General features: G+C 47.4%; 1 protein-coding gene across 6 annotated transcripts in view; it reads left to right on the plus strand.

Annotated features, from left to right (window-relative positions):
* Window positions 1-364: 364 nt before the first annotated feature.
* Window positions 365-25,336, plus strand: part of ACTN1 (actinin alpha 1) — a 93,450-nt gene continuing 68,478 nt past the window's right edge. For 5 of the 6 annotated variants that reach the window (XM_069858228.1, XM_069858230.1, XM_069858232.1 and 2 more), the window contains exon 1: window positions 366-568. In XM_069858228.1, the coding sequence (XP_069714329.1) occupies window positions 464-568 (105 nt within the window). In that variant the 5' untranslated portion in view covers window positions 366-463. Of the gene's footprint in view, window positions 569-25,336 lie in introns of all 6 variants that reach the window. The other variant, XM_069858229.1, reaches the window with a different exon arrangement.

Here is a 25,336-nt window from a genome sequence, read left to right on the forward strand (position 1 = left end):
AGCAGCCTGATCTAGCGGGAGATGTCCCTGCTCGTGGCACGGGGGTTGGAACGAGATGATCTTTAAGGTCCCTTCCAACCCAAATCATTGTATGATTCTGTGATTTAGTAGTGGGCAGGTATGGTTGGGCTCGATGATCTCAAAGGCCCTTTCCAGGCTCGGGATGCCATGGAAGCGGCCCTTCCGTGCCCCCGCAGGCGGCCCAGCAGCAGGGCGGCCGTCCCCGGCCCGCACGCAGACACCTTCCCGGCGGGGAGGGGAGCGCCCGGCACCGCCCCATCCCCGCAGCCACGGCGTGGGAGGTGGGGCGGGGCGGGGCGGGGGAGGAGGAAGAGAAGGAGGAGGAGGAGGAGCGGGTGCTGCTGCCGCCTGCTTGGGCGCCGGGCGAGCAGGCAGAGCCCAGCGGGGCCGGAGGGCTGCGGGGACGGGTGGCCGCGCAGCAGCAGCAGCAGTAGCCGCCGCCATGGATCACTACGACCCGCAGCAGAACAACGACTACATGCAGCCGGAGGAGGACTGGGATCGGGACCTGCTTCTCGACCCGGCGTGGGAGAAGCAGCAGCGGAAGGTGGGAGCTCCTCGCCGGGGAGGGGGGCGGGGGACGGTCCCCGCGGCCCCGGCTCGCAGGTGCCCCGGGGGCGGCTCTTTCCCCCGCCGCCCGTTCCCGGGACGGTGCCCGGGGCTGCGGTGTGCACGGTGCGGGTGAGGGCAGGGCTTGCGCCGAGCTCATGTCCAAAAATGGTAACATTCGGCCCTTTTTTTAAACCGAGAGGGTGGCGGTGGGGAGGGGAGCCCGGGAGGAGCTCCAGCCTCGCCGCGCTTTAGTCCCGTGTCCCGTCCTCCCCCCCTCTTTTCTCCTTTCAACCAAAAGCATCGTGCATTAGATCACTCTGGAATCCTAATCCCCCGAACGTTTCCGTTTTAGTCCCTCCGTCAGGCAGCGATAAAAGCAGGACTGGAAGCGGCGCTCGTGCTAACATGGCAGGGGCACCTCGGGGTGGCGCGGGCGTTTCCCAGCCTCGCCCCGCCCCGCCGGGAGCATCCCCGGACCCCCCGTGCCACGGGAGGCCGCCCCTTACCCAGTATCGCAGGGGGATTGGGACTGGATGATCTTTAAGGTCCCTTCCAACCCGAACTGTTCATAACGTAGGTGCGGGGCTTGTGGTAAGGAGCAACCGGGAGAAGACTCTTATTCCTCTTTAGCCCCCTCCTTCCCTCCTCCTCTGCTTCCAGATGAAGGTTTTTTTTCAGGTTCTCCTGTTCACAGCTGTCTGAAATGGTGCCGCTGAGCAGTCTTGCCCCTGGAGTCTGATGAGTTAATTGAAGGTGATACCTACAGAGCCGCTGTCAGCGGTTTCCTGGCTCGCTCGGGATTTGGCTGGTGAGAGGAGAGGGCAGGAGAAGTAAAGCACGCAGACCAGGGCGTTTAATGGAGATAAAGCTGATGGCTCTGAGTTTACACTTCTGAAAGGAGAAAGAGAGGAATGCGATCTCAATCTGGGGTGTGGTTGCTGGATGGCTTATCTGAAGACCGGGCTCTGCTCTCCTTGAGAAGGGAATTTTCTTCACTTTCAAAAGACCTGCCTGGCTGCGATCCAGTCACACAGCAGTCATACACCAGCATCTGGCCAATACAGCTAGGAACAATCACTGGGGAGAGGTGGGCAGTGTTGTTCATGGGCTGTGAGGGGCAATGATTGTCATACCGTGGGGGTTCTTGCCTTTCATAGTGAAAGGAAATATTTTGTGTAGTGGGGCACTGATTTGATTGTCAGAAGCAGGAGTTAAATCTTTGATTTAAAAAGAAGTCCCAAACCCCAAGCTGTGACACGTGCCCTGAAGGCCATCCTCTTTTGATATTACCTCCCTCGAGAAGCTTTTAAATCCTCTTGATCCTATCACAAGAGGGTGACAGAGAGCTACTCTGTTAACTTGGGTTACTTGTGCAGAGGAGAGGAGAAGCCAAGAGGGAGTTTCAAGGAATTAACACATCTGCTTCAAAATAATCCAAGCCTATTCCTTTTGATGGTGAACTCCTACCAGTTGAATTTGATGTGCTGGGTCTCGCTCTCTGAATGAGAGAGCTCTGTATAATCTTCTGTGCTTCTGTGTTGGTGGAGTCACTTTGTTGTTTCTCTTCCTGCTGATGGACAGCTGAAGCTGTTCCCTTCTGCAGTGGGTGAATGCTCATAGTTTTATCGTGGCCTACCCCTCTGATGTCTTTAGGTAGGAAGATCAGATCTGGGAGTGATGGCTGTTCCCAGCCTGAGCAGGCTGTGCAGATTCTGAGTGACAGTCTTGTTCCCCTCCCTGGGGTATGAATGTGACCAAAAGCCCTCTTGGGGTCTTGGGGCTTGCTTCCTTCAGAGATGGGGGGGATGATGGTATCCACCATCGTCTGGATGTATGCTGTGATAAAAATGTCACCCCTTCTTACCTGTGAAATGAAATCTTTGCAGTAATTACAGTTAAATCTTAATTACTGTACACATTAGTCAATAGCTTACGGAGTCGAACGGGAGAGATTCGGGCCTGCCAGATATTCCTGTAGGCTCTCTTCATGCTTAGTCTGGCCTGGTTGAGTCATGTGTTTTAGGCTTTCCTTCACTGAAGGAATAGCTGAAGAATTTCTGACAGAGATCTATCTCATTTAGTACTTCAGTTAGACAGTACTAAATCTGATTGAAGTATAGTGACAGTAATTCAGTAATATTTATAGCGCTGAGGCCAGCCAGTGAGGCAGACTTGAAACTTTCTGGGCCTTCTCTGGGAGGGGAGACAGCGTGTCTAAAGCGGTGATGTGGCCAATAATCGAGTGAACAAATGTCTGCAAAAGGTGGCCGTGTCTTGCAGGTTGTTTCCAACCCAGCCCCTCATGTCGTGGCTCAGTAAAAGGCCCTGCTGGCTGGGGATAGCTGTGCCACAGTACTGTCCTGCATGGCTTTGCACAGCTGGGACTAATTGAGGCTTGGGAAGCAAACAGTCTAGAGATGTTGCTCAAAGATTAATTGAATCCAGCTTCCCTTTTCCTGGCTGCATAGGCTCAGCAGAGCTCATGGCAGATGTTCAAGCAAGATGATCTGCTCATTTTTAGTAATGGCCTGAACAGTATGGGAAGTTTATTGAGTTTCTGGGAGCTGGTTCACAGGTTTCCCCTCTGTATTGAGGGATAGATAATGACAGCCTTCACTGTGTTCAGTGGTGCTTGAGATATGATCTCACAAGCCGCTTTGAGATTCGTAAGTAGGTGAGCTGCAGAGTGAATTTTGTATTTGGAAAGTGAAGCTTGGCCTCTTGAATGTGATGTGGAGGAGGCATTCTGGTCTCACAGCTCTTCCCACCTGCCCTTTTCTGGGGAGTTACTGTTTTACGATATAAGGATAAAGTGACAGTTCCTGGGAGGGAAGCAGCTTTCCACGCAAAGCCTGATTTTCATGTCTATCAGACTTTAAGAGGTTTTAAAGAGCTCATTGCAGCATTACTACTCATAAGCAGCAAAAAATACAACGTGCAGAACAAATCCAGGTACTTGTCACTTGATATAAGCCTCTGCTCTGCCTTTTCACGGAATCATAGAATCACTAGGTTGGAAAAGACCCACAGGATCATCAAGTCCAGCCATTCCTATCAATCACTAAACCATACCCCTCAGCACCTCATCCACTGTCTTTTAAACACCTCCAGGGAAGGTGACTCAACCACCTCCCTGGGCAGCCTGTGGCAGTGCCCAATGACCCTTTCCGTGAAAAAAAAATTTTGCTGATGTACAGCTTGAACCTCCCCTGGCAGAGCTTGAGGCCATTCCCTCTTGTCCTGTCCCCTGTCACTTGGGAGAAGAGGCCAGCACAAAAATGGCATGTCCAGCAGGTCCAGGGAGGTCTCTTCCACAGGTTAAAATAATTTCTCCTTTGCACTGTTGAACTCATCTTGGTAGCTTCTAATAGGCTTTTCTTTCCTCTCACTTCTCTCTTCTTTCCTATCTGGCGTCAGGCCTCGAAGTAGCACTAGCCAAGGCATAATAAGATTCGTCCTGCTATCTCCCAGTGTTGCAAAGCAAATCTTGCCGAAAGCCATTGCGATGATCTCGCCTAGCTGTCAAGATAATAAAGTTCGCTATCTAAAAAGTATATACACAGATATTTACTGGCCAAGGGATTGTCACTTGTGCCTACAAGGACGTTTATCCCTCTTGATGACAAATGGCCAGCTTTGGTGTTCAATTTTTTCCTTAGATGGGGAATTTGGTGAAAGAGCTGGAGTTGGCCTTGAGGAACTGAGCAAGCCACTTGGTGTTCAGCACGCCTGGTTTGACCTCTCAGGTGAGGCAAAGGGTAATAGTAAGAAGGGCAACCTTCTGCTACCTTCTCTTGAGAGTCCCAGGGAAGTCAGGAATGACACTGAGGTGAAGCTGGTGCTGCTGTGGGGTGCTGGTGTAGATCAGCCCTTGGGCCCTGCATGCCTTGGACTGTCGTGTTGGCCACCCTCATTTCATAAACTGGTTGCTCAAAGTGCACCTCATTTAGGGTTTATTTTAAAATCTGTCCTGAAGCAACTTGTCCAAACTATAGATCTGGGGAGAGACCTTGAAATGCTGAATTACCTTTCTGACCTGACAGCTGCTGTCTTGACAATATGAATAGGAAGCGGTGTGTAGAAGTGTGCAGCGTGTAGAAGACAGCCATATACAACTTAAATGCTGTAAATAACAATAGTAATGCTTTTCTTTAAAAAAAAAAAAAAAAGAATTAAATAAGTCTGCCTTGTCTTTATCTAGTGCTGTTCTGCTTCACCAGGTTGTAATTTCTGTGGCAACATGGCAGTAGATGATATCTCTGTCTGAGAAAGCTGCGCTGTTCAGATTTATGGTGCTGCTGAAGCAGTGATAGCACAGGCTTTGGGAGCACCTTTTCTGCCCTAAAGAGATACTTACTAAGTGTAGTTATTCATGAACTGACAGAAATTCCCTGTAGAAATGGCAGTCTCCCAGAACCTCTCTTGCCACTCTGTGACATGCACTGCATGTAAAAGATACACATAAATACAAGGGTGATCCCGTAACCTAAAAAGCCATGGCTCTTGTGGCCCTGCTGTGTCTGCATCCAACAGGTCTTACTGCTCTTGTTATGATTTCAATTTTGCTGTGCTAATCACCTCTCTGTTTGAGGTGGGGTTGTTAATGATAGAAAGTACCCATTAAACGGAGCTAAGTCCCTAATGGAAACACCCCACCTCCAAGCCTGCTGGTAGTGTGCTCAGATCAGGTGATACGAGTGTGACTAATCTCTAACAAAATGTAGAAGTCACAACCACAGCTTTCTTTTTGCTTTTATTGAGTATCCCCTTGTCCAGATAAGGTCTGTTTTGACCCAGACAGGGTGCCTAGATTTCTGGAAGGCTAAAGTTGTGGTAGTCGCTGTGGACCCACAAGGAGGTGCAGTACCACACTTAATCTGTAGTTTGCTAGAATTTCTTTCAGTACCATTCAGCCATTACCATGTTGTTGGTGCATGCATGGCATTGGTTCTCTTTGCTTCCACTGCGATACTGTGTTATACTCGATGGGGCATAGCAAGGGATGGTCTTTGCATGGTCTTTGTTCACACTGTCAGTGAGCTGTAGGAAGAGTGTCCCTGATGCACCCAAGGATCCTCTGTCCTTCATTTCGCACCAGACCAGTATCAGTACAGAAGCAGAATGGTGAAGTTTGTAAAGCTGCTTGCTAAGCTGCTCTTTTACAGTCAAACAGACAGGCAATATAGGTCACCAGATATCCCTTATCTTTCAGATCAAGGTTTTGTTGCTTAACACAAGTATCTTATTGCCGGATACTCACTCTTCAAAACATTAAATTCAAAAGTTGTTGTAGGGGGCTCTGGAAATATCTGGCTTTGTAGATCAGCTGTTTGTCCTTGAGTGTGGGAGCTGCTTCATACTTTCTCTGATCAGGTTTTGTCAGGATATGCGTTTGTGGGTTTTTTATTGAGAACATGATTATTCATTGTAACCTCTTGGTTCATGATGAATGAGGCATGTGCACTTTGTAGAGACTTACCTGCCTATTCAGCATCCTATTTAAAGGGAGAAACTGAGGAGAAGGTGGACATGGGTGAGAGTAGACTGCACATTCTTTGAGGGGCTCTATAACAATTCTCAAGGATCAACTAATGAGAACATCTTACTTGCCAGACTGGATTGAACTGTTCATTCTCTTAATCCTAGGGAAGGGTGAAACACCTCAAAGGCATCCAGCTACCAGCCCAGTGATGTAAAGTCTGTGTCTGTCTGGGGAATTTCTTGCTGACTGCTTCAGGCAACCCATTTTAATTCTTGTGCATGTGATTTGGAAATGACATATTTGCTGTGCATAAGTGCAAAGGCTAGAGAGGATAACTTTGTTTGCCTCCCTGACCACTGGCAGTGCTTGGTGGTATAGTTTGGGGCATCTAGTGTGGACGTAAGGGCATCTTTAAGCAGAAGCTGATTGGAAACTTCAGTTTTCTTGGCTGTCTGGTGAGAACCTGTCGCTTTGGAGGGAAGTGGGTGCATTTCTATTAGGTGATATTGTCTGGCTGTGAAATTGAAGTGTAAATGGATGGTAGTTGTGGGCCTGTAAACCTGCTCAGTAGAAGTGTTCAGGAACACTGGGATCACGGTTTTAGAAGCTCTGTGTGTTACAGTGGAGGCCCACAGAATGGTACCTGCTCTTCCCAGCACTGAGGTGACAACTGTGCATGGTAGTAACACGCTCCCCAGCAGCTCCTGCTGTAGCCCACCTTGCTTTTCTCATGTGTGCTGTGTGAGAGTTGCAGTTCTACAACCTGTCTCATGCATTTTTAACTGAAGGAGGAGCAGGGCTCAGTTGGCCTCTCAGCCAGGTCATGAGCCTGTGCACTCTCCTGTGCTGTCTCACTGGGATCCACTTCAGACTTTGGCCTGCAATTCTCAAGGGTGGCACAAGCAGCAGTGACAGAGATAGTGAAAACTTGCATGGCTGTGCTCAGAAAGGATTGAATGTTTTCCAGCTGCCTGTGGATTATTGCTGTTGTGCCTGACAGGCTGTTCTTTGGGATTCACTTTGGCTGGGAGAGGGTGGCTGTGCTGTTTCTGATGATGCGGTGCAGAAAGCTGTCACTGTAGAAAAGAGGCTGGAGAGCTGTCTGGGAAAATGCTGGGAAGCTGCTAAAATACGACACGTACAGTGGATTGGTCTCACTTTAATGTGTTGAGCCTGCCCCAAAGGCTTGCTGGATGTGTTGCTGTGATTTTTAAAGGTATTATTTTACAGTCTAAGCAGGTTTTTTTGAGGAGGATATGGGACAGTGCAACAGTTTATGCTCTTATACAAAAGAAGAGTAAAACTGAGTTCTTCCCATGTGAGACTGTTGGAAACATGATGGTTAGCATAAGGAATGTGCTTTGCATGACTTCTACAAATCTTGTGTAGCAATGTAAAACCCTCTCATCCCCTCAAAGATGTGCGTGAACTGTGTGTGTAGAGGGGAAACCTTGAGAGTATGCTTGGCAGCTGCTAGGCGGGAAAGTGCAAGAAAGACAGTCGTCTTTTCTTCATAGAGGTATAAGTTTTCCTCTGACTCTGGGATTTGAATGCTGAAGCATGTTATGTGGAACTTGGATCTGTTGGGATGAGTTGGTGCAGAGTGGCGAGATAGGCTTGTCAGCAGCAAGACCTTCTGTCTGATGCTAGCCATGCCAGGAAAGTTTATTTTATTGAAGGCTGTGGAGCCACCTGCCACTTTTTTTATCCCGGTGTGTGAGACTGACATACAGGCTCTCGAGAGTCACCCAGATTTGTGAGACAGAACTGGGGACTTCTTGGGCCAACCCAGCAGATGCATAAGTAAGCAAATCCGCTAGCGTTAATATGATTAGCAAATAAGGCTAACTTCCTGTTCCCCTCCTGCCGTTACCTCCCCTGTTTTCATTCTTTCACTGCATGAGACCAGAACTTGGTCATAGGATGTTTGTGGTGTGGCCTGGTGCCAGTTTAGCCTCTTGGCTCCCTATTAGGCAGTAAAGCAGAACCATTTTTTTCCCTATGTTGGTTTCCTGTCGTTGTGTCTTTCCTGCTCAGCTGGCAGTGTGTGTGTATCCTTTTGGTAAGGGCTGGGTCAGGCCTCTGCAAGCCACCCCTTGTACCAGTACTGCAGCTGGCTGACCTCGGGCTTTTACCTGCCATTGTCCCCTCTACCAAATCTGTTGCTGCTTTGAAGCACTACAACATGAACAAGTCTCTGCGGAGCCTTTCTCCACTGAAGCAGCTCCCATTTCAGGACTGGGATATGTGTGAATAAACAGAAGGGGTTTTGGTCTCTCATCCAGATGAATCTTCGATTTGTCTTTCTATCTACGTAGACTGAAAGCCTCCTGGAAATGTGTTCATCCCTGTGGTGTAGGAAATGACAGCAAAGCTGGCCTTTCCATGGTATTAGAGCCAAGATGGGATGTGCTGGCATGTGAAAAGGCCGTGTCTTTGCTATTAACACTCACTACAGTGGACACCGCTGACGTGAGTCTTCATTTTTAGGAAAAAATTCTTTACAGAAAGGGTCATTGGGCACTGGAACAGGCTGCCCAGGGAGGTGGTTGAGTCACCTTCCCTGGAGGTGTTTAAGGCACGGGTGGATGAGGTGCTGAGGGATATTGTTTAGTGTTTGATGGGAACGGTTGGACTCGATGATCCGGTGGGTCTCTTCCAACCTGGTTATTCTGTGATTCTGTGATATATCACCTATCTGTTGCTCAGATTGGAGTAGTTTCAAGTAGGTCTCTGCGTGCTAGCAATCCCGGGCTTCTGGGCAATCTTACAGAAACACACCAGTGTGGATAGGTCATAGGCAGATGAGGCTGCAGGGCAGAGTTCTTAAGAACTTGTTCTGCATCCTCTTAAATGGCTTACACGATCAATGGCAAGGCAGGAATGACTTGATGTATGAGATGGTTACTTCTTTGGCAGTCTGCTTCACTTTGCAGTGACCGTGCATTACAGCAGTGTGGGTCCTTGCTCCAGGGTAGTGTGTGTCCTGTGCGTGGCCCTCATTTTCAGAGGGACCCTTGTGAAATCTTGTATCTCTGTGCCACACAGCACAGTGTGGATAGGCAGTCTATTCACTCCACTCCTTCCATGAGCACAGTGCTGTATGGCTAGAGAAGTTTCGTGCAGAATACTCATGCTTCGTTCTTCAGTGCTGACAACTCTCCCGTCCTACAGAGGTGCTGCACCAAATCCACTTCGTGGCAGAGGAAAGGCTTCTGCTTTCTATGGTCTTTGGATCAGGGCATTTGCTGCTCCTTGCTGCAGCATATGATGCTAAGCGCTCAAACTTAACCACTGCTGTAAATGGAAGTTGGGCTGTTATATCTTCACCACAGGAGCCAGCCCATAAAGGCTGCAGAGAGATGAGGGAGACAACCATGTATGGTCTTTGCATCCCAGCGGAGTGCTATTTTCTTCATCATGGAAAGTGATGTGTATGTCCTAGAGCCCTGTTTCCTGGCCAGATTCCTTGGCTCTGTAGCGGCCAAGATTAAGTTTTTACTGCTACTCAGTGTATTTACCTGTGATCCCTCTCAGCTTATTTAATTCTACCCTTCAGCACATGAGTGAGTTCTGCTACCTAAATATATTATCCCCAAGAAAACTTTAAAATTTGGCTCCACAGGTAAAATAAGGCAAGTTAATTTAATTTCTTAACTGCCAAACAATGTCAAAGAAAGCACACTGTTTTAAACTGTTTAGACCTTGTCTATGCCAGGGTTTGTCACGATGGAAAGTACTTCATTTCCTAAGGAAAACTTTGGTTGCAGCCAAAAGCAGTTTCAGCTTTTTAAGCCTTCAAGTGAGTTTCCTACACGTCTTATCTGGTTTGGGAGATGTGGAGATCTCCCTTCTTTGAGGAGCAGAGAGTAGTTCACATACAAGGGTGTGGTGGGAAGAGGAGTGTCAGGGTACGATTGTTCAAGCCTTTGCTTTCTTTCTAGCTCTGCTCATTGTGTTACTATGTAGGAGGAGCATCTCCAGAGGAAGCATCTGTCTTGGCCACACCTGGCTCCACAGACAAAGTGGGACCTTGTGCTTTGTCAGTGCTTGCTCATCAAGCGCCTTTTGGCACTGGCACTTGTAGGCGGCTGTGCTGTACAGAGAAGGCTGCACGGGGACACTGTGGGGTATGTTCTTGAACACAAACCAGTCTGTTTCAAAATGGCTAACTCCTGGAAACTTGCTGTTTCTCAAGGGTTTTGTTGGGCCGTTGGGGAACTCTGGCCAGGGAAGAGACTATTTCCAGCTGTAGTGAGCCAAGTGTGAACTCACTCTTGGCAAGATGCCCAGTTCCACTGGTTTTCTCCTGCCAGAAATCCTTACCCTCCAGCCAGTGATACCAAACCCAATTTCTGCCAGTCTTCAGCTGAAGACCTCTGAAAGGAGATGAGAACAAGGAGACCAAGCAGAACAATGTAATGCTGAGGAGGGGTTGAGGGGAGATGCTGAAGAGATTGTGCAGAGGGCGCAAGGGTGGAGTGTCATCACCGAGGGGTGGCAGTTGTGGGTGGGTTCTGATGAGGGATGTAGGAACCTGCTTTTCCTAGGGCAAGTGGAGAGAGGAAAAAGTGGATGGTGGAGGTTGGCTTTCTTTGGTTAGGCAGAGCTTTCCAACCCGCAGGGATGTACTGCTGTCAGGACCACCAGGGTAGTCATCTGGGAATGAGTATTATTCCTTTCATCGTGGTTTCAGTACACAATTTCTGTAAAAGAGGAAAGGAATATCTTGTGAAAGAGAGTCTACCTACTGCAGGGTAGAAAGTGCCCTTCAAGAGGGAGGCTGTGAATCTGGGACCTCTGGCCCTCCACAGAAAAGTCACGACCATGAATGACTTCATCTTCTAGAGGTGGTAGTCCTTGTTGAAGTCTCTGTGCATTGGAATAGGACTTCTTGCAGGGACCCATTGGTCCAGCTGCTGTTCTGAGAACAGCTGTGCAGTCAGATGCTGCAGAAGAACAAGGAGAGGTGTGAGAATCAGGTGTGCAGGGAGCCTCCCTGCATGTTTCTTTCTAGCAGCTGGAGGGACTAGGGGATTAATGCCTGATACTGTGATCCTTCCAGTGCTGGCAACAATTGCTAGTGAAAGGAAATTTCTAGCTGCTCTTTCTGGTGAGTGCCTTTGCCTTCTGATGCTGTGGGTGTTTGCATTTGACTGGTTGATTTGAGCTAGCATGACTCTTGTAGAGTTTCCAAGAAGCCTGTAGTCACAACTCCTTGCATGCTGAAACACAGCATCATGAGCCTGATACTGTGTCAGAAACTTAGCATGCACACACCTGCCTGCAGCATGTCTTCTGGGTCCAGTCATGCAGAGGTGTTGGAGCTGACGGGGCCAGTGTGAACAGGAGACCTTATGTTCTTGCAAGCGCACCTACTCCAACACTGATAATTTTCATGTGCCAGTGTATCTTTTAGTGATGTATTACACTGCTCCTTGCTGTTGCAGCCTGTTGCAAATGGTCTGATCCAGTCAGTTACAGACAGCCTCTAAGAAACTGCTGAAAGCTGTTTCCGTGCTAGGGAGTATTTCCCTCCCCCTCCTTTAATGGCTTGTTTCTTTAAAGCTGTTAACTGGTCTTAATCCAATCATTACTACTGTAATTAGTGAACTGCTTGCAGTAACTAAAACATTTGAAGCGTAGTGTCCTCTGTGTCCATAGAACTTGGAGAAACTCTTTCATGTGGTCCTGTGAGAGGCAATTGCTGATGATGATCCAGGGGTGGGTGCAGGGGATACAGGGCAAGCCTGGCACAGGTCATGCTGCCTCTTGCACTAAGCCCTGTATGGTGCCATGTGAGTTTCCTGCAGCAGGAAGAAGCTCAGGAACCCCATGGAGGTGAGCCAGTATGCCAAGTTCACGGTGATCTCCCGCTGTCCCTTTGTCTGAAAGGAGCCCTCTCTTTACAAGCTGTGTCAAAGGATGCTGGTGTTGAGTGGAACTTGCAGGGCAGCTGGTGGCATTGGAGGTGTGATGTAGTAGTACTTAACATTTAGTACTTGGCAGAAAATCACAGAATCACTAGGTTGGAAAAGACCCACAGGATCATCAAATCCAACCATTCCTATCAACCATTAAATCATGCTCCTCAGTACCTCATCCACTCATCTTTTAAACACCTCCAGGAGGGGTGACTCAACCACTTCCCTGGGCAGCCTGTTCCGGTGCCCAATGACCCTTTCCATGAAAAAATTTTTCCTGATGTCCAGCTTGAATCTCCCCTGGTGGAGCTTGAGGCCGTTCCCTCTTGTCCTGTCCCCTGACACTTGGGAGAAGAGGCCAGCTCCCTCCTCTCCACAACCTCCTTTCAGGTAGTTGTAGAGAGCAATGAGGTCTCCCCTCAGCCTCCTCTTCTCCAGGCTAAACAATCCCAGCTCTCTCAGCCGTTCCTCGTAAGGCCTGTTCTCCAGCCCCTTCACCAGCTTTGTCGCTCTTCTCTGGACACGCTCCAGAGCCTCAACATCCTTCTTGTGGTGAGGGGCCCAGAACTGAACACAGGATTCGAGGAGCGGTCTCACCAGTGCCGAGTACAGAGGGAGAATAACCTCCCTGGACCTCCTGGTCACGCTGTTTCTGATACAAGCCAAGATGCCGTTGGCCTTCTTGGCCACCTGGGCACACTGCTGGCTCATGTTCAGTTGGCTGTCAACCAACACCCCCAGGTCCCTCTCCTCCAGGCAGCTTTCTAGACAGACTTCTCCTAGTCTGTAGCACTGCACAGGGTTGTTGTGCCCCAAGTGCAGGACCCGGCATTTGGCCTTGTTAAACCTCATGCCACTGGTCTCAGCCAAGCAGTCCAGCCTGTTCAGGTCCCTTTGCAGAGCCTCCCTACCCTCCAGCAGATCAACACTTCCACCCAGCTTAGTATCATCCTCAAACTTGCTAAGGGTGCACTCAATGCCTTCATCCAGGTCATTGATAAAGACATTGAACAGGGCTGGACCCAGCACTGAGCCCTGGGGAACCCCACTTGTCACTGGCATCCAGCTGGATTTAATGCCATTTCCCACCACTCTCTGGGCCCGGCCATCCAACCAGTTTTCCACCCAGGAGAGTGTGCGCCTGTCCAGGCCAGAGGCTGACAGTTTCTCAAGCAGAATGCTGTGAGAAACTGTGTCAAAGGCTTTACTGAAGTCCAAGAAGATACATCCACAGCCTTTCCCTCATCCAGCAGGTGTGTCACTTTATCACAGAAGGTGATCAGGTTAGTCTGGCAAGACCTGCCTTTTGTGAACCCATGTTGACTGGGCCTGATCACCTGGTTCTCTTGCATGTGCTTCATGATAGCACTCAAGATCACCTGTACCATGACTTTCCCTGGCACTGAGGTCAGACTGACAGGCCTGTAGTTCCCTGGGTCCTCCCTCTGATCCTTCCTGTAGATGGGCACAACATCAGCCAGCGTTCAGTCCAGTGGAACTTCCCCAGTCAGCCAGCACTGCTGGAAGATGATGGAAAGGGGTTTGGCAAGGACATCTGCCAGCTCCTTCAGTACTCTTGGACGGATCCCATCCGGCCCCATAGACTTGTGGGTGTCTACCTGGGCAAGCAAGCCTCTGACTGCCTCCTGTTGGATCATGGGAGCTTTCTTCTGCTCCTCTAACTCTGGGGATGTACACAGACGGAACAACTTTCCTTACTGTTAAAGACTGAGGCAAAGAAGGCATTAAGTACCTCGGCCTTGTCCTCATCCTTTGCCACAGTTGTTCCATTTGCATCCAGTAGGGACTGAATGTTCTCCCTGGTCCTCCTTTTAATGTTAATGTATTTATAGAAAGATTTTTTGTTATCTTTCACCGACTTGGCCAGTCTGAGCTCTAGTTGGGCTTTAACCCTCCTGATTTTTTCTCTGCACAATCTCACTTCTTCCCTATAGTCTACCCAAGAAGCCTGTCCCTTCTTCCAAAGTTCATAGATATTCCTCTTTTTTTTGATGTCCCTCAAGATCTCCCTGCTCAGCCAAGATGTCTTTTTTCCCCAGCGGATTTCCTTTTTGAAGAGCACCCAGCCCTCATGGGCTCCCTTGCCCTTAAGGACTGTCTCCCATGGGACTTGGCCAACCAGCCTTCTGAACAGTTCGGAGTCTGCCCTCTGGAAGTTTAATGTGGCTGTTCTGCTAATCCCCCTCCTCACTTCACTTTAGAACTGAAAATTCTGCAATCTCATGATCGCTTTGTCCCAGGCATGCTCCAACCATCACGTTTCCTGCAAGGCCTTCTCTGTTCACAAACAGCAGGTCCAGGAGGGCGCCTTCCCTTGTCAGTTCACTCACCAGTTGCGTGAGGAAGTTGTCTTCCACGCACTCCAGGAATCTCCTAGACTGCTTCCTTTCTGCTGTGTTGTACTTCCAGCAGATATCCGGTGGATTGAAGTCTCCCACAAGGACAAGAGCTAGCAATCTTGAGACTACTCCCAGTTGTTTATAGAAGAGCTCTTCTTCAGCTTCTTCTTCTTGGCTGGGTGGTCTATAACAGACTCCCATCACAATATCTGCCTTCTTGTGGGCTCCTCTGATTTTAACCCACAGGTCTGTCATCACCATAATCGAGCTTGACAGTATCAAAGCATTCTCTAACACAGAGGGCTACCCCACCTCCTCTCCTACCCTTCCTGTCTCACCTGAAGAGTTTATACCCCACCGTAGCTGCACTCCAGTTAAACGAGTCGTCCCACCATGTTTCCGTGATGGCAGCTATGTTGTAGTCTCCTTGCCCTACAATAACTTCCAATTCCTTCTGCTTATTGCCCATGCTATGTCTACATATGTCTATGAACGTCTACATTGCAGCAGGCTCAATGTCTCCTGCAGTTAGAATGCTCTCTTGTCCCTGTGCTCTCTCCCCACACACCAAACTGCTAACTTTGTAGGCAAAGCCAAGAGACTTCAGCTTCTGGCTCTGCAGATTCATTTTGCAGGGCTTGGGATTTCCAAGCAGACACATCTCTGCTGCGTTCTTCAGTCACTTCTCCTTTCGGAAGCAGTGAGATGACTATCCTGAAGGCTTCTCCTGTGCTCCTCTTCATGCCCTGACAGGAGGGCAGTACCAACATACTTGTTTCCAGCCTTTGTTCTGCTTCCTCATTTTTACCTCCTGAGATGAAGCTCATTGTAACTCAGGCTCTTCCTTCTTGGGAAGGAGGACCATAGTGAGGCAGCTATTAAAGTGGAGAGCCCTGCTGGGTGAGAATGAGCAAGGGTAACTGAGTACACTCTAATGGAGCAAGCAAAGGTCCTCCAGTAGTGAAATACCCAGTTGCCCATCTGGCAGACACACTGTACCCAGCAGCAGAGTAGGGTGTTCATTTGCAGTATTTGGCCTGTGATGGAAAACCCCAAACAATAAACTGAACAACAAAACAGACTCCACTGCCTCAAAACCCACTCCCACCTCAAAATCCACTCCCTTCACAGGGTTTTTATTTTTCTTTTCAACAATTACTGTGCTGCTTTTCCAGGCTCCGTTCTTGTTCAGTGCTGGGCATTGGAGGCACTATAAGGTGCACAGTCTGCATCATGGTCCCCAGCAGGTGAAATGGAGAAACAACCTCTGAGAATGTATTTGTATCATGTGCTCTGGATGTAGCTCAGGAGGGGAGAGATGTTTTCACCCCTCTGGATGTTGGGTGTGCCATCAACATCTGCCACTGCTGTCTAAAAACTTATTACCCTGAAATGTGCTGTTGTCACTCAGTTGTGTGAAAGATTGAAAATATACTTGTTGCCAAATAGGTCGGAGCAGTCAGTAGGATGAGGAGCATGTCCTAGAGTGCCCAGGGCCAGAGATCCATGTGGTGGGCCCCATGATGTGCTGAGATCTTTTCCTGCTGGACTGGGCAGTGTCAGCTTCTTGCCATGCACTCCGCCTTTGTGTCTGTCTGCATCTTTGTGTAGTCTCTTGCTGTGCTCGTGGCCTGCAGGGTACTTGGGACAAGGGTCAGTGTTTCTGCCTTGTGTTTGTACAATGTCCTTCACAGCCCAGCTCTGGTCTATGGGCGTGGTTCCCAGATGCTGTAAGGTCCTGAGCACTGAAACAATGGTAACTGATTTTAAATCGACTTTTTTTTTTTTTTTCGGCATTATCTTAATTCTACTTGTGTTGATTACAGTGCATAAAAGTTGCTCCCCTGTTTGTGGTACTCACTCACAATCTGCTTGATGCAAAGAAATTCAATTCCATGTTCTTCTGTACTAGCATCATGCATTTGGCTTGCTCTTGGTTTTAGGTGCTGGTGCGCCGCTATCAGCACATCCTCCCTGGATGTTTCCTGGTCTCTCTTCAGGATGACATCTAGTCATAGACCACTTGAAAGCGGTACTCATGTAAATGGAAAACTAATTAAATAATGTTTAATTTTTGCTTTGACTTTAAAGCCTCTGGTACTCCTTTATATCTTCCTACCTATATTTCCTTATCCTAAATTCTCCCTCCTTCTCTTCTCCCTTTCCTTCCTTGCCCCTTATTCATTAAGAGGAGCTAGGAAGGGAAGTCTGTGTTCCCCTCTTACTCTGAATTTTGTTCAGCAATCTCATATGCTTTGGATTGAAGATTACTGTTCTACTTAGGTGGGTGGCTGGCTCACGTGGCCTGATACATTAGCAAAATTATGTGATGCTAGAAGGAGCTTCTGAAACTTGTTATTGATGTTTTTTTAATAATTATCTTCTTCTCTCTCACATAGAGAGTATTTTGTTGGTGTTGCCTTCCTTTAGAGCTTACTTGGAGGTCCTCTGCTGGCGGTGGGCTCCAGCAGCCCCTAACTGAGTAAGGCCTGCTCTGCTTCCGAGCAGGGCAGCAGCGAGCAGGCTTGGGGTAGGGGAGTGCTTGTGCTGGGCACAGTCAGGCTGTGAGAATTGAAGGTGTGCATTTGGTCTGCCCAGGCTGTCCAAAGGAACAGATCTCCAGGCAAAATGCAAAGCTCTTCATCAGTGAAGGGGTGCAGTAGGAGATGTCCTTTGGATAAAAGCATGCCTTTGGGTGTGTTGTCCTGATGCTGTAGCAGAGTGAGGCATTAGCAAAACTTGTTTAGATTTCTGTTCACCTCTGACCTTCCTGTGTGGTGGATTGGTAAGTTACATTCTCCTATGACTTTTTCTCATGTGAACCCGTAACAAAGATTTTTGTAAGGGTGCTTGTTTGTAATGAAATTACAGTGCACCGGCACAACCACCACTCTTCTGATCTAAGTAGAAGAGGATAGGAATATTGACTAGATGTGGCTGTTTCTATCAAACTAACTGGGGCTTAATTTACCCCGCAACTGCTGCTTGCTTTGTATTCACAAGAAGATATGAATGGGCAGTATATTTTACATCTGTATATTGGGGATAGCATACTCCAGAGCTCTTAATGTAGTTTATGTAGTTCTCTGCGTTTTGGCTAGTGAACTCTGGTACTTCTGCAGCCTCACAAAAGGGGTGAATAAATGTATTGTGTAATTGCGTTCTGTAAAGTTTGTTCTAGACAGCTGGCCAGAGGGTGACATAAGGTATATTCTAATTGGCAGTCCCTGATGATTCCAGAGACCTGCCAAGAACTTATGTTTTGCACCTAATTTATTTAGCTTTTGCCTATGTGAGTGCTGGGTGTTCCCTTTTCATCCATTTACTCGGGCAAGACTCACTCCAGATTCAGTTTCACAGTCTTCACTCTAGCCTGACTATCTGTCACGTTCTCACTTGGATGCGTCCATGATCACTACTATGTTTGCTATGGAAAAGTGAGTTTTCAGCCAGATAGAGTTGATCCTGGTGAGGTGACAGGGTGGGGAAAGTGAAGGGTGAGCGTAGAGTGGGATTGTCCGCTTTAATGGTGACTTGTCAATGAAGTGGTCAACACCAGCCATGAAACCCATCCTTCAGCAATATGGTATTTGGAACCGAAGCAGAGGGAATCTTGTTCCAGCAGTCAGAGGAGCTTGAGGTTTGTGCTCTGTTCCAGGCTTCTGAATACCTTTTACTAGGTTGGAAGCAAAGCAATGCTTTCTCATGTTTTTTAAGCCCTGCCCAAATTCCTTGAATTTTTGAAGCTTGGACCAGGTGATAGTTCTAGTCTGCATGTGAAAAGAATAAACTGTCTTCCAACTCTCCATAGGTAGGAATGCACCTTAAAACCACCTCTAGCTATGTGAGATATCTGAGATTATGGGGGAAGGGTTTTGGAGTGGAGAAATGGAAATCTGCCTGTTGGAAGCAGTGAGACTATGGTTGTGGCTTGATAGGGTAGGGGGACTGCACTAACAATAGCTGCCCCGGGGAAAATGTGTCCCTGGCTGTTCCTTGCCCTCCTTGCTAGCCACAGCGTTTATTTGCATTACTCCAGCATAACTGCTTGTGAACATGAACTGTGAGCCAGATGAAAGAACTTAATCAATGTTAAAATTAATTTACCAAAACTATAAGAGGGAAAAGAGTTAAGTCTAGATAACTCCCCACAGTCAGGGAGCAGCGAGAGAATGGGTAAGAGCTGGGGAGAGTCTAAGGAGAAAAAAAAGGCTTCTAGCTGGTTTTGCTGTGGCAATTAGTATCGGTGAAATCATATTCTGAACATCACATTGCCTGGGTCCCCAGGGGCTGGCCCTGGACTGGGATTTGACATCTGTATGATTTTCAAATCCAGTGCAATCTCCCACTTTCTGGAAGCGAGTGCTTAATAGCTGGTCAGAGAACTGCTTCACGGCAGCTGCTGAGCTGGGAAAGGAGCTGCTCCCGTTGCCTGTGCAGGAACGTTAGCTGCCTCCTCTTAGGCCCTGTAAAGTTGCCAGAGCTCAAAGCAGTTCACATGGACCCAGTTGCTGAAGCTTTGAGGAAATAAAGCTGCTCAGCAAGTGCAGTCTGTAGTCAAGTCTGAAACCTCAAAATCTGAAGACTTTGCCATGCTGCTTCACAGAACACCAGACGTCTTCCACAAACAGGTGCCAGTAGTCTGATCGCCATCCTTGCAGAGCAGCAAAGCCGCTGTAGGGACTTTGGGGAGCAAAGGGCTCTGTTGTGGGTTGGTTTCTCATGCCTGAGAGCTGGTGCTTCCCTCATGGAATAATCGGACAGGGGTGGGTGGTGCTAAACAGTGAGCTGAGCCATAATCCCCTATCATCAGGGAGATGCTCTGTTGCAGCTTGCTCCACTGACAGGTGCCTGGCTCTTTATTCGCTAGCAAATGCTTAGTGCTCTGATCTGCCTTTGCTACCTGGTTGCTGTTCATGTGGACCTATGTTGGTCTGCCAGTTGTTGCTTCAAATGTAGTTCCAAGTCTGCAGCATGAACGTGTGGGGGCTCTGTGCTGAGTCTTCCTAGATAGAGCTCAGTCTTCAGCCAACCTAGAGAGAAACCGCCCAGAGAGCTGGAGACCAGCTCTGCATTATGGAGTTGGGTTCTTAAGGAAGTCGGAGAAAAAAGCGCCTGGGAGTAGCGTGCTAAGCAGTGCAAGAGGCTTAGCTGTTTTGACATCTGAGAAGGGAAGAAATAAATTCTGATTCGCTTAACAATACCTTACCTGCATGCAGAAATGGTCTGGCTGGCTGGTGGTATGGGAGACGGTCTAATGTGGAAATGACTAACTTCCTCTGGCAGTTGCTAGCACAGTGTATAGGATGTGAGGAGGCCCTGGGCCACTAGTAAGTGTAGCTAGGCTTGCTAAGTACCGAGTTGAACTTAATGCTGTGTAAACTCCACTTTGAGTTGGATTGCCTGATTTGTGCAGGAAGAAAATACTTCCCTTACAAGCACAATGCTCTGTGGCCATCTGACTGGATAAGAGGAAGGAAGAGTCTTGTAAAGGTTAGATACTACGTGCCTTGATGATAGGCTATGTGATTCCATGGGAGGGAGGAGGATCCCATTGGAGAGAGAGGTTGAAATTCATTACTTACTGGGCTTCCAGTCTGTTACTTCAGTCACCTTCTCTTCCCAAGCTGTGGTGGGTGTGGGTATAGGGCTGCGTGGTCATAACTGCACAACATGTGTGGTGGCAGTTGGAGTGGGAGCACAGCGTGCGATGCGCTGCACCGGATGCTTGTGCAGCAGCCATGATGCCCCTGGGCACTGGTCAGTATTTAATGTAGCATGTAACAATTGTATGATTGCTTGCTGAGGAAAGGGTTGTGACAACTGTGCCCTTGCTCTTAAAGGCCACCTGCTGGTTATTCAGCATGTTGGGAGTGGGATTATTTCTTCCTGGCCTGCAGTCAAGATCAGCTTGAGCCTCCTGCTGCGGGATCTTAATTACCCATACCCTTTTCCCTGTGAAGCTGCACGTAGACTGGTGTTGTTGTTGGACATGGCTGTGGCTGGTGCCCAGCCATATGCTTGGGTCAGAGCAGGGTAGATCACCAAATAAAGCAGAATTCCAGGGAACTGGTTATGGTGGAAATCACATTCATCCTTCTGCAGTTTTCCATTGTGTGCATGTGGTTTTCCAGAGAAGACAGCAGCAAGCACCAAGTGGAAGACAAAAGCCCAATCAGTCCACAGAGACACTGTTTTGCTGTTCACACTACAACTTTGTGCTGATGTGCAGCTGCCAGCAGGAAGAGGGTTAAGCTCACTTGTCACATGGCACAGTTCTGTTTACTGCATACTTCTCATAATTGGGGCTGACATCCAAATCGGAAGAAGATTAGCACTTAACCAGAGACCCTGAAACAATGTGTTTCATGTTGGTATTCCTGTGAAGCTATGCGGTCTGCCATCAGCTCTCTTGCAGAGACCTGCTCATCCCTGCAAGCCTCAGAGACCTATGGGGAGAGCAGAAAATACACAGCTTTAGGGAAAAAGATAGGATTGGGCTGACCAGCATTTATCATTGGCATAAGCTTGAAGTCAGGGGAGTTTTGCCTGGAATCAATGTATTCCATGATAACTTCATCTCTTCCAAAGGAGACTCTGGCTGGACCCTGGTCTGAAATCAATGTGTGAAGCTATCCAGGCTCAACAGTGACCAGCGTGGGAAATAGGAGCATGCCCCTTGGCATAAGGGTTTGGATGGGTCTCACTCAGTGATGTGGCTAGTGCTGAATACATGCCGTTATAGTGGTGGAGAACCAAGTATAAAATTCAAACTAGTTTTTGACGTGGTTTTGGACAGGAAGGAAGGTGTAAGTTTTGCAGTATGGTCTACAGCTTACCCTTGGTATCTGCATGGGCGTAATTGTTGCAGATTTATGCCTTGCCTTGGGCCCCATCAAATTTACCTTCCTACTCCTGTACAGGGCTCCCTCTTGCCTTTCCCTCTCCAAACAAACTCATTTCTGCCCCTACACATACACAGCATGGGGCTTTTCCCTTCTTCAGTTTAGTACTGGTTCACTTGGGAACACCTGACGTGCACCTTAGAGATTCAACATGACAGCAGTCTGCATTGCTGTTGATTTCCAAAGCTGTTCATGAAGAATCCTATCTCTTAGGAACTGCTGAAGTCTGTTTTCCCCCATGCTTCCAAAGGTCTTTTGCCATCACTATCTCTCCGTCTTGCCTAAAAAGTCTGATCATTATCTATGGATTAAGTTTATATGAGTTAGATATGGAAGATGAAGGATAGAGAGGTGTAGTTCGTCCCCGATGTGTATGATGAAGCCAAAGCTAATGGAAAAAGATCTTGTTTGTTATTGGGAATTACCTGCTTAGGAAGCTATTGGGCTGAAGGGGAGTAGGAGATGTTTCCTGGTCTAAGCACAAGCTGGAAATTAACCTATCCATATGTATCAGTAATGTCACAAGGACCCTCCTTTTTTTCTCAAAAAAGTTGACATTGTTTACTTGTGTGCTTCAGCAGGAAAGGAGATGAGTTCTGCTTCCTGTTCTCTTGAGTGCTGTGACTGGTAACCTATGGTACAGTTTCTTAGCCACAAATATAAAAAATATACCAGTTTGAGTCTAGTCTTGAATTAATTTTTCTGTATTGCTCTTGGATTGAGATGCATTATTGCCGGAGAAACAGAAAAGTACTTGAAAATCCAGAAATAATCCCAAATTCCTCTTAATTAGAAGACTTGTGGTAGACATCTTAAGGTGCTAGCAAGGTATTTGTTTTCGGTAGATATTGACAGACCTTCTGTGGATATTGCTGAAGTGAGGTTTTTGCTTCTTCTGAAACAAGTGGCAATAAATGTTCCCTGGCTGTTTGTATCAGGGGTAATATAATTTACACATGTAATTCCCACTTCCGTCTGTCATCTGCATGTACCTTGCCTTGCTTAAATGATTCCTTGGTTGAGAAAACAGATGACAAGCATGACAATGATGGCTCATAGATAGCACAGAAACCGCATGTTCTGCCCTTTTGGTTATCTGATCCTTATCAGCATTGTGGTTTGGTTCCCCTCCCTGGAATGATACGATACAGGATCTATAATCTGGTAGTTTATTCCTACTATATCCGTGCACATGTATATGACAGTAGAAATTATTTAGGTGTTCCTTAGGTAAAGAATAAAACATCTGAGTGTCACAGATCTGGAAGAAAACAGGAGAGGTAGAAAAACCATACAAGACTCAACAGCCACGTGTTTTACTGTGTAGCTGTTAGGAATAATCACTGTGTATCAGTTGTGACAGTGAGCTGAATTACAAATGTTTTGCTTAGCAACTGTTGCAAGGGAAAGTTGTCAGGCAACAGCAAAATTAGGAATGGTGAGTACAGAAGGCACTCTTTTAAAAAGAGATGAGCTGTACTCTCATGTATTCTGTGACTAAATGATTTGACATTTTCTTAAACATGTATGAATATGAGCATTTATGAATATGCATCAAAACAAGTTTGATCTAATCCCCTAGCTTCATATATGCTCTTGCTGGCTTTCTCTCTATAGTGGGTGTCTCTAGGCATCTTCCCAACACCAGTCAGCAACGTCAAAGAGCTTGATGTGGTAGTAATCACTAGGTTGGAAAAGGCCTCTGGATAAGAGTCCAACAGTACCTGCCCACTACTAGACCATCCTAGAGTGTTTCATCTACCTGCCTTTTAAATACCTCCAAAGATGGTGACTCAACCGCCTTCCTGGGCAGCCTGTTCCAGTGCTTGATCACCCTCTCAGTGAAGAAGTTTTTCTTAATGTCTAATCTGAACCTCCCCTGGCACAACTTGAGGCCATTCCCTCTCATCCGCTGACCTTTCACTTTCATGAAGAGACCAACTCCTACCTTACTACAATCTCCTTTCAGGTAGTTGTAGAGAGTGTTAAGGTCTCCCTTCAGCCTCCTCTTCTCCAGACCAAACAACCCCAATTCCCTCAGCCGCTCCTTGTAACACTTGTGCTCTAAATGAGGGTTCCCACTCTGTGCCGATGGCTCTGCTATCTCTCATGTAGGTCTGCATTGGTGGCTCATCTCTGCTAGCCTCCTCAGGATGGTGTGTACTGCCTGTCCATCTTGGTCCCACCACCCTGGTGGGGCAGCACTGTGTGCTGGTCTGTCTGGAAGCCAAGGGGGTTGCTACCCTGCTGCCTTACCTGTCAGTGAGAGCATGCTCCTGTGAGCAAGCTGGCCATCTGAATTTACAGGCTTCCTCAGTCTAGCTTTGTCCTTGTTCACCCAGTGGAGAGGTTGGCAGGTTTTTCTGCTAATGTAAGGAATCAGCTGACTTGTGTCAGGAAGCAAAGGTAAGAGTTGAGAGACCAGCTCTAGTAACTGCTGCTGCTGAGCTGACGCCCATTGTGCATGCTTCAATGCTGCATTGAGGGGGCGCAGCTGAAAGACCCTGCTTGGAAACAGAGAAAACATCAGACGAGAGTACGGATATGGAAAGCACAACTTTATCGTGCTTGCACATTGTACCACACCAGCAAATTACACTCTGAGGATCTTCAAAGTGGTTTTTTTCCAGGATCGAAAAAAATCCCATGTAGCCTAAATTAGGATAACAGACTGAAAAGGTTGTGAGAACCCAGGATGGTGCTCTGGAGCTGTGGGAGCTCTTTTCCTATTGCTGGTCATGGGGAGCATCTCAATGAGTTCAGATTCAGACTACTGCCAGCACTGCCACCTACTGCTTAGGTTCATAGGGTTTTCCAAAATTCCCCACAGAAAGCTTAAAACTCTGTAATTACATTATGCCTCTGAGTTGAATAAATCCCATGCCACTTGCCAAAGAAAAGGAGGTTTCTTCTTTTTTTTTTTTTTTCAGAAATGCCATTCAGGAATGATATGGTATTAGAGCTTTCTCTTGTCCCTTGGCAAAAAGACCCCATTCTGCTGTGCCAGGGCCGTGGCGTGACAGTCTTCTGTGGCAGTTTGGGACAACTGTGACAAAGCACCTCTGCATTTCTTAACAAGTGCCCCCTGTTTTGAAAACCATGAAGTGCACAGGTTTACTGTCTGTTAATATGCACAGCAGTGTTTCATGTAGCACCTGCAAGTGTTTCGTGCTTCGCCAGAAACATGATGCGCCTTTGTCCTAGAGAGTTTCTGGGTAGAATTAGTGGCTTTAGCTACCCTTGTGCAAGTATAAAGCAGCAGGTATCCTTGTGCATTGTTCTGCCTGACAGGCTAGACCACAGGTAGTTTCCTGTGGTCAGGAGCCACATCTAAAGTGTTTTGAGAGCAACGTATGCAACTTGGGGACCTTGTAGCACACATTTCAGATGAGATCAGAGCTTACTAGAAAGAAAAAAAAAGTTAGGAATATGAGTATAGTCAGCTTAGACAAATAATGTGTTGTGATGGTTCACAGTGTTTCTGAAGCCTTGTTTTAAGGGGTCCTGAAGCTCAGTTATGTTATCCACCCAAAATGTCTTTGTAAGACTATTTCAAAACTTGCACAACACAAGGTAAAAATCATCCCATCCTTTGAATGCTTTCACTTTTACATATAAGAAAAGGGCACCTCCCCATGCTATCATTGGAGCTGCTGTTGTTGGTAGCATTTTGCACTGGCAGTTAATATGCAACCACAGTGTCTACAGAAAGTCTAGATATCAACTCTTGTTTCTGTACTTTGACAATGTCTTTTTCAAGAGTGGCAAGGGAGGGGCAGGAAAGGGGAGATTTACTTTGTATTGCCTTAAAAAAAAAAAAGCTAAACAAACCAACTGGAAGCCACATGGTATTGATCTGACCTTCACCTAAGTCAAACTCTACATAAAATCTGCTGTAGATGTATGGAACAATTGCTGGGTAATTATATTCTGCTCTTTCCTACTGAACTGTAAAGTAGAAGTAAATTGAACATCTCAGATGATTTAAGGACTTTGCTTACCAAAAACTTTTTGTTCCTGCTCTCTTACTGTGCAGGTTCGGGACCTCACTGTGCTCTGTGTGTAAACACAGCATGCAGTGCTGTGCTGTTA

The sequence above is a fragment of the Phaenicophaeus curvirostris genome, chromosome 5 (assembly GCF_032191515.1).
Source record: "Phaenicophaeus curvirostris isolate KB17595 chromosome 5, BPBGC_Pcur_1.0, whole genome shotgun sequence".
NCBI lineage: Eukaryota > Metazoa > Chordata > Aves > Cuculiformes > Cuculidae > Phaenicophaeus > Phaenicophaeus curvirostris.